Source organism: Gorilla gorilla, chromosome 15 (assembly GCF_029281585.2).
Source record: "Gorilla gorilla gorilla isolate KB3781 chromosome 15, NHGRI_mGorGor1-v2.1_pri, whole genome shotgun sequence".
NCBI lineage: Eukaryota > Metazoa > Chordata > Mammalia > Primates > Hominidae > Gorilla > Gorilla gorilla.
Window position 1 is genome coordinate 86,401,767 of NC_073239.2, and position 12,502 is coordinate 86,414,268.

At 47.8% G+C, this 12,502-nt stretch overlaps 1 protein-coding gene across 1 annotated transcript in view; it reads left to right on the top strand.

Annotated features, from left to right (window-relative positions):
* Window positions 1–12,502, top strand: part of PLEKHD1 (pleckstrin homology and coiled-coil domain containing D1) — a 46,510-nt gene that overhangs the window by 13,650 nt on the left and 20,358 nt on the right. The window contains exons 2-6 of the mRNA XM_004055364.5: window positions 1,625–1,718; window positions 2,087–2,176; window positions 2,381–2,457; window positions 3,244–3,335; window positions 4,354–4,406. Of these exons, the coding sequence (XP_004055412.1) occupies window positions 1,625–1,718; window positions 2,087–2,176; window positions 2,381–2,457; window positions 3,244–3,335; window positions 4,354–4,406 (406 nt within the window). The remainder of the gene's footprint in view (window positions 1–1,624; window positions 1,719–2,086; window positions 2,177–2,380; window positions 2,458–3,243; window positions 3,336–4,353; window positions 4,407–12,502) is intronic.

Genomic DNA, 12,502 nt, shown 5'->3' on the forward strand with positions numbered 1-12,502 from the left:
TGAGGCTCACACCACAGCACAGAGCTGAGCTTCACTTCCCTCAGATGGCAGCTGCCAGTAGTCCCAGGCCTGCCTCCCCATAGCAGCTGTGGCCTTAGGAAAGATCACGTGGCTGGTAGGACTTTCAGAGATTCACTGACTTCGTCATGCTCACCAGCAAGGTTTCTTTTTGTTTTCTCTTCTCTTCTCTTCTTTGAGATGGAGTCTCACTCGTGTTGCCTAGGCTGGAGTGCAGCGGCGTGATCTGGGCTCACTGCAACCTCTGCATCCTGGGTTCAAGTGATTCTCATGCCTCAGCCTCCTGAGTAGCTGGGATTACAGGTGTGCGCCACCACACCCAGCTAATTTCTGTATTTTTAGTAGAGATGGGGTTTCACCATATTGGCCAAGCTGGTCTCGATCTCCCGACCTCAAGTGATCCGCCGGCCTCAGCCTCCCAAAATGCTGGGATTGATTACAGGTGTGAGCCACAGAACCCAGCGTCACTGGCAAGTTTTCAAGCCCCTCACAAGAGGGCCCATTTGACCAGTTGTGTGCTGGCAAATGCTTACACTAGGCTCTTGGGGGAGGGAGCTGAGGCAATTCTGTAGGATTGGACTTGCATGGTGCAAATACTCCCATCACAGCCACTATCGAGCTACCAACACCATGTGACCAAATGCAGAGCAGGGAAGAGATTGACATTGTGGGCTCTTAGGAGCCCATCTGAGCTGGCTCCAACTCTCCCTGCATGTAAACTTTAAACTCTCATACGTGCACACACACACACACACACACACACTCACACCAGCTTTCAGAATCGCCACCACATTCTGCTCACACCCCGTCACTACAACAGCACTTATTAGCAGGGGCCTGGAGGAAGGAGCCAGCCACTCTGGGTGTCCCTGAATCTCTAGGCTTTGAGTGCCAATTGGACCTTCCCCTAGAGGGTGCTTGGTGGCTCATCATAGCTCCGAACATGAGTCCTGGGAGAGCCCCTGGGGCGGGTCCAAATGCTCCACATGTTGACCTCAAGGACGTGGCCTCCCCAGCAGTCAAAAAGCACCAAAGTCACAGAGCCCTCAGACCTGAGTCCCAGAAGGAGACTGGGGAGTAGCCCGAGACAAAGGGAAGAAGGAGACTGGGGAGCAGCCTGAGACAAATGGAATGCCAATGTCACACTGGGGTGTTCGGGGCTGCAGATTGCCAGCTTTCATGTCACTTGCCAAAGACCCATCTTAGCATCTTGCATCTTCTTGCGTTCCTTCTCCTAGAGAAGACCCTAAGTGGCTGGAGGTGAGAGCTCAAGGGGCTGAAGGTGTCCAAGGGGAAGAACCACAGCTCTCCTGCTGTGCTGAGCCAGGGTGGTGGTTCAGCGGGACAGAGGCAGCCAGACCTGGAAGCCAGTAGTGGGGCTCCCGCTCCAGCTGGCCACCTGTGCAGGGGCCCAGCTGCCTGTGGGGACGTCACTGGCCAGCTGAGGCCTTTGTGAGGGTGTGGAGCTTGAGTTGGTAAGGATGGCTGAGCTGGTGTCCCTGTGGGCTCCCATGTGAGTCCAGGGCCCCCAAGGGTGCTCTTGTTGTCCCAAGAAGCCTCACCCCTTCTCTCCTGGTTGCTTTTCCTTCCCCACCGCCCACTATAGGTTTTTCATCATCAAAGAGAGCTTTCTGCTTTACTACTCCGAGAGCGAAAAAAAGAGCTTTGAAACCAATAAATACTTCAATATACATCCTAAGGTGAGGCGGCCCCTCCCAGGGCCACAGCAGGGGAGGGCCCAGTGTGGGCATCAGGGCTTGCATCTTGTGAGGGGAGGGGACTGCGCTCTTGCTCTGGCCTAGCAGAGAGTCTGGAGAGCAAATCCTCTTGGGGCAAAAGACCCCCTGCCCCTGTCCTGGGCTGGACCCTCACCCTCCTGTGCCCCAGACCCTGCCCCAGCCCTTTCCCTTCTCTCTGAACATCAGTTCTGGCCTCTGTCCCGTGGCCCCAGGGTCTAGCTTCCATCCTGGGGCACTTGGCAGGAACTGGCTTTGTCCAGGGGCCCCCAGAATCCCTGAGTGACCCCAGTTGGGTGGGGTGGGGGCTGTCTGTTCTGGTTCTTCCTCAGGGCGTCATCCCTCTGGGGGGCTGCCTGGTGGAGCCCAAGGAAGAGCCTAGCATGCCTTATGCCATGAAGATCTCCCACCAGGACTTCCATGTGAGTAAAGCTCTTCCCTCAGCCTGGGCTCCGCAGGAGCAGACCAGCCTCTCAGGCCTCTTCAGGACAAACACCCCATGTCCTGGCCTGGGAGAGGGGCATCAGCACCCAGGGATGTGGGGTGGGTGACAGGGCAGAGCTGGGCCTCCATCACCCTCAGTGTGGCTGCCTCTCAGGCATGCGCATGGCTCCTCTTCCTGGCAGGGGAACATCTTGCTTGCTGCTGAGTCGGAGTTTGAGCAGACCCAGTGGCTGGAGATGCTGCAGGAGTCTGGGAAGGTGTAAGTGCTCACAGCCGGGAGGGCAGCCTGCAGATCCAGGATGGGGTGGGCGGGGCTGCCCCTGAACTCCCTGCCTCTCTGCTGGGATCCTGGTGGGCACAGGGCCAGGGCTGTGGGAGATGGCTAGGGTGGGGGAGAGGAGACAGGCCAGGTTTTAGAGCATCTGTGAGGGGTCCCCTGAGTGAGCTTGGAAAGTGTCTAGGTCACAGGTGGCAGGTGTGGTTACCATTTGTCTCCAACTCTTGGGAGTTGTATTTGATGCCTCCTGACACCCATCTCACCTCCCCAGGCCCATAATTAATTCTAGCAAGGACTAGAGCTAGTGCTTTGTAAATTAGGGTCAAGATCACAGAAATCTCCTGCCAACCCAGTACATCTTTATGTAAACCACTGTCCTGACACCTGCCTAGTCAGGCTAGGTCATGCTTTTAGTTCAAAAAACACCGACTGTGTGCTCTGTGGCAGGCCTTGCACTGGGTAGCGGACATTCAGTAATGTAAAAAAGCCACCCAGGAAGCAATCTCCTCCCTGCTCTAAAAGTGCTGTTGGCCCAGCCCCCAGCGGCCCACTTTGCAGCCTGGGCCAGCCTCCAGCTACTGTAACTGATCCATGCTGGTGACATGCCCAGAGCCATGGGTGCCAGAGTGAATGCAAGTTGAGATTCTGGAGGAGAAAGGGTGGGCGAGTACAAAACGTATGCCTTCTCTTTCCCCTCTACCCTTCCGTTTTAATGATTTTCTGTTTCTTCCTCTTCTCTCCTCTGTCCCATCTGCCCTCCCTCCCCAGGACCTGGAAGAATGCCCAGCTGGGAGAAGCCATGATCAAAAGCCTGGAGGCCCAGGGGCTGCAGTTGGCTAAGGAAAAGCAGGAGTATTTAGGTTGGCTGGAGGGGTGGTTCCCTAATGGTAGCAGCACTTGGAGACCAGGGGCTATAGCCAGGGGCTTGGTAAAGGACGCAGCAGGGATGAGGGTCTCTTAGGTGGGGCAATGAGGGAACAGAGACCAGTTCGGCACCTGGAGGGCTTCCTGGTACACTACGCATCCTTTTGGCCAGCATGACTGAAGGCAGGAGCGTCTGGTGGTTAAGAGCCTGGGCTCCGGATCCAGCTTCATCACTTGTCACCCATCTCAGCTGTGTATATCTTTAGGCAGCTCAGCCTCTCTAAGCCTCAATTTCCTCATCCTTAAAATCGAGTTAAAAATAGTCTCTAGCTTTTAGAGGATTGGGTTAAATGAGACAATGTCTGTAAGTGCTTGAGCCAGACATGCAGTAAGGGCTCCATAAGTGGAGTTGATGTTGTTATCCTATCCTTGGTCCCCAGAGTCTGGCTTGTCCCCAGTACCCTTGCCCCAGGCCATTTTAAACCTTGCCACAGCGTTCCAGGCCTTGTGCCCCTGACAGGTTGGTAAACATGCACTGTTTGGGAGAGAAGATGAGACTGAGGGTTTGCCTTCAGCCTGGGACCCTCTCCCCTCTGCCTGCTTAGACACTTGGGGCCCCAGCACTGACTCCCCTATGCCTGCTTCAGAACTTCCTAGGTTTTGCCCTCCTTACTAGCCAGACATTAGTGCAGGTGGAAGGTGGGCGTGGGACTAGCTCAGGTGCAGCAGGCCTGGGGGATGCAGAGACTGCTTTGAACTTCCAAGAATGAGGCCCCTCATAACCCTAGGAAAAGAAAAAGCAGGATGATGATGGGGAAGGAGGGTGGCAGCTTCCATCACCAGGAGCTGGCCCACCCTCTGGCTGGCAGGGCTGCAGGCCCCTTCCTTGGGAGATGCTGGGGGTGACAGCGACCACCTCAGGCACCAGCTCCCTCAGGACCTCAGAGCACTTTCCTGATTGTGTGTGCATGTGTGTCTGTGTGTGCATGTGTGTGTGTGTGCTTGTTTTGGCAGACAAACTGATGGAAGAGACCGAAGAACTCTGCCTTCAGAGGGAGCAGAGAGAGGTAGGTGCACACCAAGGGGCCCTCAGCAGCCGTGGTGTAATGGCTCACGTTTCTAGCACTAGGGAATGATGCAGGGGAGCTGGGTGCACAGAGGACTTGCTAGAAGATCAGATGGGGCAGGGCAGGGAGGCCAAATGGGATCACAGTGCTTGCTTGGGACTTGCTGTAGCTTGTTGGTAAGAAGTGTCTTTCTCCTTACCAACCCCTGGGAGTAAAGTGAAAAGGGTGGGTGATGACCTTCTAGAGAAAGAGCCATCCAAAGTGTCATCAGCTGCATCAGTTGGTAATGAGCTGCTTGTCAATGATGTTTACGGGAGCTATAATGCCTTCTGTTATCCATGGAGGGCTATCTGGCACCTGAGGGTGATTGGGCTTGATGATCTCAGAAGTTCCTTCATTCTCTGAATGTCAAAAGTCCACAGCAGGCTAAGCACTGGCTTGAGGCAGACTAGAGGGTAAAGGAGACTCTTGCCTTGTGTGAAGGTGGGGAGCCACCGAAGCCCTCTTCTTCATTTAGAATCTCAGTGCAGGCTGGGCGCAGTGGCTCACGCCTGTAATCCCAGCACTGTGGGAGACCAAGGCGGGTGGATCACCTGAGGTCGGGAATTCAAGACCAGCCTGGCCAACATGGTGAAACCCCGTCTCTACTAAAAATACAAAAATAAGCCGGGCATGGAAGTGCGTGCTTATAGTCCCAGCTTTTCGGGCAGCTGAGGCAGGAGAATCGCTTGAACCCGGGAGGTGGAGGCTGCAGTGAGCTGAGATTGTGCCATTGCATTTCAGCCTGGGTGACAGAACGAGACTCCGTCTCACAAAAAAAAAAAAAAAAAAAAAAAAAAATCTCAGCGTAGCACTGGGCCTTGCCTGTTCTGAGGAGTCATTACCACATATTAAGGGCAGGGGGTGGTAGTGGGTAGTACCGTGGATTCTGGAGCCAGGCTGCCTGTATTTGTATTTGACCTTCACTACTTCTAGCTTTGTGACCTCAGGCAAGTTATTTAACTTCTCCAAATCTTCTTATCTGAAAAACGCAGATGATAATAGAATCCATCTTAGGGATGTTCTGATGATTTAGCGAGATGTTCCATATAAAGTGTTTGGCACACAGTACATGCTTAACGAATATCTGTGTTTGTTAGCATTATGATCGTATTATTAATATAGGCCCATGCTGCAAGTGAACTGTCTGAGGCCTGAAGCGGCAGAGTGGCTTGACCAGAGCAGCCTGCAGAGGGAGGGCCTTATTTAGTTCACTTTTCTTTGCCTAGTCACTTGTCCTTGTCCTCTCCCAGGCAAGTCATAGGGCAGGGGCTATCAGCCTTGGCTCAGAACCTCTAACTTGACTCTTAGGAAGTCCTCAGTTTTCCCAACCACCCCTCCCTGGGCTCTGAAACAGGCCATATCATCAAAAAGCATCATGTCCCCTTTGCACCCCAAATATTCCCAGGACCTGGCACAGCTCCTGGCCCAAGATGAGTTCTCGGTAAATGTTTGTGGAATGAATTAGTAAATGAATGGGATTGATTTTTCACAGCTTTACATCTTAATTTTAATCCAACAGGACAATCCACCCTCATTTTTCTTCTTCTAAAATTGTATTGGTTATTCTTGCTCATTTTATCCTTCCAGCTGGACTTCAGAATCATTTCGTTGATTAAAGAGAAAATAAAAAAAGAATGGGGATTTGTATTTGGATGGCATGGATTTGAGGACTGGCATTATAATGGCAATGAGTCTTCTTCCATCACCAGAGTTGGTCCTCTGTGTCTCCAGGCTCTCCTCTAGGTCCTGTGTTAGGGTTTTGGCATTTTCTGCACACAATTCTATACATTTCAAGCGAGGCTTCTGTATTGTCAGCAAATTAAAAACAGGTGCCCAGGGATGGGATGGAGTGGCAGACACAGCCACTGGCAGGGAGAGAGACGGACTTATCCATCAGAGAGGCTAAATCTGGGGCAGCAGTTGGCTGGAGGAAAATTTAGACACTCTATCTAGGTCTTTAGCCAGGAAATTAGGACAGCGGAGACCCACTGCACACAGGCCTCCCTTAATGCCACAGCACAGGGAAGGAGGGAGGCCTGTCAGCTGTGAACTCCCTGGCTTTCTGGTATAAAATGTGAATGAGACTCAGGCCCAGCTGGTACCCACCATGAAGGCTGTTCTGGGCAGGGAGAGAACTGTGCCTCAGTTCTCATTTTTTGTCAGCTGCATGCTCTAGATCTGGAATAGAGCTCAGGTTCTAGTCTTTGCCACTGAGTCATTCAGTCAAAGTTTCTTCTTCCTTAACTTTCTCATGCATAGGATGGGTCCGCCTGTCTCCTGCATTTTTCCCATCTGCACTCAGGTCAGAGATTGTCTGGGTGTGCCTTGAGCCGCTGAGGCAATTGATGTAATGGACCAGTGATAAGATGAAGGTTCTCCTGCTGATTGCTGTGGTCTCTTTGAGACAACCTGGCCTAAAGAAAGACTGAAGATATGGAACCAGGAGACCTGGATTGGAGTCTTAACTCTATCACTGATTGTGTGATGTTGGGCATGTCAGTTACCCTCTTTGAGCTTCAATTTCCCCCCATCTGGGATGTCTGATTAGAGTTATGCTGGCTGCTGCCTACTTCTAGGGTTGCTGCGAGGCTCAATGAAGTAGAACGCGGGGAAGGGATTTGTGAACTGGAAAGGCCCTTGTGCACTGTGTGATGTACAGTCCTGACATCCTCCATGCAGCAGAAAAGGCCTGGGACTCTGGAGGAATGAGCAGAGCGTGCAGGGGGAACCGTCTTGACTCATCTTCCCAGAGCCGGAAGTCCATGCCCTTCCCTGGGTTCCTGGTCTTTGGCTCCCTCTGGCCTTATCCCTCTCACCCCTGGAGGAGGGCAGCCTGCCTACCTTTCCCCTTCTGACTGAGCTGTGAGAGCTCAGCCATGCACATGAGCAGGTGCAGAGAAAAATCAGAAATGCCCAGGGTAGGGCAGGGTTTCTGGCAAGATTCTTGCCACCTGGAGTGCTCACAGTCAGAGTATAGACTCTTTGAGTTGGAAAAAATGTGCCACTACAACTGAAGGTCTTTGTCAACCTTTTTGGTGGACATTGTTCCTGGTTCTGTGATAAATGACTCACTACCTCCAGAGGTGTCCTTTGCATGATTTCTCAGTTATTTGAAAGCTCTTCCTTTCGTTGAGCTGAAGTGTGCGTTCTAGTGACTTTTTCTCACCTTTGTACTCCTGTAACTCAAGTCAGACCCAAGATTCAGCAGAACACACGATATAGTAGAGAAAGGTTTGAATTGTGGCAGGGCTTAGCAGACAACTCAGTCTATGATGGGGCTGCTACAAACACTCAAGCCATTCTGGGCTTCAGGAACAGAAAGTTCTGGCTGCTCCAGGTTTGTAAGTGGTAACTTCCACTCTTATCAGCATTCTCAGGCTACACTTGGACACTAGCTTCCTTTAAGAAACATACAGGTGAAGTGAAAAGTGGAAAAGAAATGAGAAAGGAAGTGAGAATTTCTCTTTCCTTAATAAACTTTATTTTTTGGAGCAGTTTCGATTCACAGCAAAACTACACAGCAAATACAGAGATTTTCCACATAACACTTGTTCCCCCACAGCGTTCCCCACTATCAATATCCAGCACCACAGTGATACATTTGTTACAATCAATGAGTCAACATTGACACACTGTCACCCAAAGTTCATAGCATACATTAGGGTTCACTCTTGGTGTTGTACATCCTATGGATTTTGGCAAACGTATAACAATATGTATCTACCACTGTAGTATCATACACAATAGTTTCACTGCCCTAAAAATGCTCATTTCACTGTCCTAAAAATCCTGGCAACTGCTTTTTTTTTTTTTTTTTTTTTTTTAAAGACGGAATCTTGCCCTGTTGCCCATGCTGGAGTGCAGTGGCGCGATCTCGGCTCGCTGCAACCTCTGCCTCCTGGGTTCAAGTGATTCTCCTGCGTCTGCCTCCTGAGTAGCTGGGAATACAGGCGTGTGCCACCATTTTTGTATTTTTAGAAGAGACGGGGCTTCACCGTGTTAGCCAGGATGGCCTCGAACTCCTGACCTCATGATCCCCCCTCCTCGGCCTCCCAAAGTGCTGGGATTACAGGCATGAGCCACCGCGCCCAGCCACTGCTGATCTTTTTACTGTATCCATAGTTTTGCCTTTTCCAGAATGTCATGTAGCTGGAGTCATATGGTATGTAGCTTTTTTAGATTGGCTTCTTTCACTTAGTAATGTGCATTCAGGTTTCCTCCGTGTCTTTTTGTGGCTTGATAGCTCATTTCTTTTTAGTGCTGAATGATATTACATTATCCGCATGTCCTACAGTTTGTTTATCCACCTCCCTACTTAAGGACATCTTGGTTGCCTCCAAGTTTTGACAATTATGAATAAAATTGCTATAAACATCCATGTGCAGGTTTTTGTGTGGACATACATTTTCAGTTTATTTGGAAAAGTAATAAGGAGTATGATTGTTGGATTGCATGGTGAAAATATGTTCAGTTTTGTAAGAAGTTGCCAAACTGTCTTCCAAAGTAGCTGTACCATTTTGTATTTGCAGTAGCAATGAATGAGAGTTCCTGTTGCTCCAACATCCTTGCCAGCATTTGGTGTTGTCAGGGATTTGAATTTTGGCTATTTTATTTTTTATTTCAATTTTTAGTTTTTGAGACAGAGTCTTGCTCTGTTGCCCAGACTGGAGTGCAGTGGAGTGTGGCTCACTGCAGCCTTGACTTCCTGGGTTTAAGAGATCCTCTCACCTCAGCCTCCTGAGTAGCTGGGACTACAGGTGCACTCCAGCACACTTGGCTAATTTTTTTTTATTATTTTTATAGAGACGGGGTCTCCTTATGTTGAACTCCTGAGATCAAGTGATCTCCCCTCTTGGCCTCCTAAAGTGCTGGGATTACAGGCATAGCCACTGTATCTGGCTGATTTTGGCCATTTTCATGAGTTTAGCGGTAGCTCGTTGTTATTTTAATTTGCAGTTACCTAATCATATATGATGTCGGACATCCTTTTATATGCTTATATGCCATCTTTAAAATTTTTATTTATTTTTTTAGGCCGGGCGTGGTGGCTCATGCCTGTAATCCTAGAACTTTGGGAAGCTGAGGCAGGCGGATCATGAGGTGAGGAGTTCGAGACCAGCCTGGCCAACATGGTGAAATGCTGTCTCTACTAAAAATACAAAAATTAGCCGGGCATGGTGGTGTGCGCCTATAATCCCAGCTACTTGGGAGGCGGAGGCAGGAGAATTGCTTGAACCCGGGAGGCAGAGGTTACAGTGAGCCGAGATCGTGCCACAGCACTACAGCCTGGGTGACAGAGCAAGACTCCATCTCAAAAAAAAAAAACCAAACAAAAAACTATTTTTGAGTCAGGGTCCCACACTGTCATCCAGGCTGAGTGCAGTGGCATGATCACGGTTAACTGCAGCCTCCCAGGCTAAGGTGATCCACCTGCCTCAGCCTCCCCAGTAGCTGGGACTATAGGCATGCACCACCATGCACGGCTAATTTTTTATTTTTTGTTGTTGCCTGCCACGATCCCTGGTGGACTGAACAAACAGGGGCAAACATGGGAATAAAAGACAAGAGACAAAAGAGTATATTTGGAAGAGGGGGTCTGGGGAACCTCACGGACAAGTGCCCTGAGCTTTACACAGCCGTCCATATTTATTAGGCAAAAGAGATAGTGAGAAAGTGGGGGTGATTATCGGATAATTGTCAGTTGACTGTTTGATTTACAGCAAGCTTGCGAGACTGCATCCTTTGAACAATAGGCACTAGATTCTCAACAGGTAACTTCAAGGAGCCCAGCGCCAGGGAGTGATGGCCCTCAGCAAGCCTTTTGGTGGCAGGTGTGTAAGTTTGCTCACATTCTACATTCGTGATAAACAGTTTGCTGTTTGATCATATAGCCTCCAGTAGAATGCTGAGTTGGTCACGATCCCTTTGGCCTTTTCGGCTCCCAACATTTTATAGAGATGGGGTCTTGCTCTATTGCCCAGGCTGGTCTTGAATTCCTGAACACAAGTGATCCTCCCACTTTGGCCTCCCAAAATGCTGGGATTACAGATGTGAGCCACTGTGCCTGGCCTGCCATCTTTATATCTTCTTTGCTAAGATGTCTGGGTCTTTTGCCCATTTTTTTTATTGTTGAGCTTCATGAGTTCTTTGTATATTTTGCATAACAGTCCTTTATTAGATGTGTCTGGGAATGTTTTCTCCTAGTTTGTGACTTGTTTTCTTATTCTCTTGATGTCATTCACAGGGAATAAAATTTTAATTTTAATGAAACCCATCTTATCAATTATTTCCTTCAAAGATCATGCCTTTTGTATTATGTTTAAAAAAGTCAGTACTGTAGATTTTCATCACCTTGATAAAAATCTTTTTGTAGACATCACCTAGGTTGTCTCCTATGTTATCTTCTAGGAGTTTTATACTTTTGTGTTTTGCATTTAGCTCTATGATGCATTGTGATTTATTTTTTGTGAAAAGTGTTTAAGGTCTGTGTATAGATTCTTTCTTTTTCTTTTGCATGTGGCTGTCCAGTTGTTCAAGTACCATATGTTGAAAAGACTATCTTAGGCAGTGCACGGTGGCTCATGCCTGTAATCCCAGCACTTTGGGAGGTTGAGGTGGGTGGATCACCTGAGGTCAGGAGTTCGAAACCAGCCTAGCCAACATGGTGAAACCCTGCCTCTACTAAAAATACAAAAACTAGCCAGGCGTGGTGGCGGGCGCCTGTAATCCCAGCTACTCAGGAGACTGAGGCAGGAGAATCACTTGAACCCGGGAGGCAGAGGTTGCTGTGAGCCAAGATCACACCACTGCACCCCAGCCTGGGTTACAGAGCGAGACTCCATCTCAAAAAAAAAAAAAAAAAAAGACTGTCTTTTGCAATACTATTGTACTGCCTTTGCTCCATTGTCAGAGTTGAATTGACTATATTTATGTTAGTATGTTTCCGAGCTCTCTATTCTGTTCTATTTATATATTTGTTTATTTTTTCATCAATACCACGATGTCTTGATTGCTGTAGATTTATAGTAAGTCTTAAAGTTGGGTAGTCTCAGTCTTCCAATTTTCTCCTTCAATATTGAGTTGGCTATTATGGGTCTTTTGCCTCTCCATGTAAACTTTAGAATCAATTTGTCAGTTTCCACAAAACAACATGCTGAGATTTTAATTGAGATTGTATTGAATCTATAGATCAAGTTGGGAAATGATATCTTGCAAATATTGAATCATCCTATTTATGAACATGGAATATCCCTTCATTTTATTTCTTTGATATCTTTTATTACATTTTGTAGTTTTCTACATATAGATTTTGTACATTATTTTTAGATTTATACCTAAGTATTTCATTTTGGAGGGTGCTAATGTCAATGGTAATGTGTTGTTAAATTTCAAATTTCCACTGCACTCCAGCTGGGTGACAGAGCAAGACCCTATCTTCAAAAGAAAAAAAAATCTCAAATTCCACCTTTTTATTGCCAGTATATAGGAAAATAATTGACTTTGTACATTAATCTTGTATCCTACAATCTTGCTACAATCGCTTATTAATTCCAGGAATTTTTTTGGTCAATTCTTCCAGATTTTCTATATAGACAATCATGTCATCTGTGAACAGAGACAGTATTATTTCTTTCTTTGTAATCTGTATACCTTCTATTTCCTTTTCTTGTCTGATTGCATTAGTTAGGAATTCCAGTACAATGTTGAGAAGCACTGGTGGAAGGGACATCCTCATCTTCTTCCTTTCTGATCTTATCAGGCAAGCTTCTAGTTTCTCACCATTTAGTATGATGTTAGCTGTAGGTTTTTGTAGATGTTCTCTATCACATTGAGGAAGTTCCTCTCTATTACTAGTTTGTTGAGAGTTTTCATCATCAATTGGTGTTGGATTTTGTCAAATGCTTTTTCTATGTGATTTTTTTTCTCTTCTTTAGCCTGTTGATGTGATGGATTATATTAATTGATTTTCAAATATTGAACCAGCCTGTATACTTGGGAATAAATTCCACTTAGTTGTGATGTATTATTCGTTTGGATTTGGTTTTCTTTGTTTT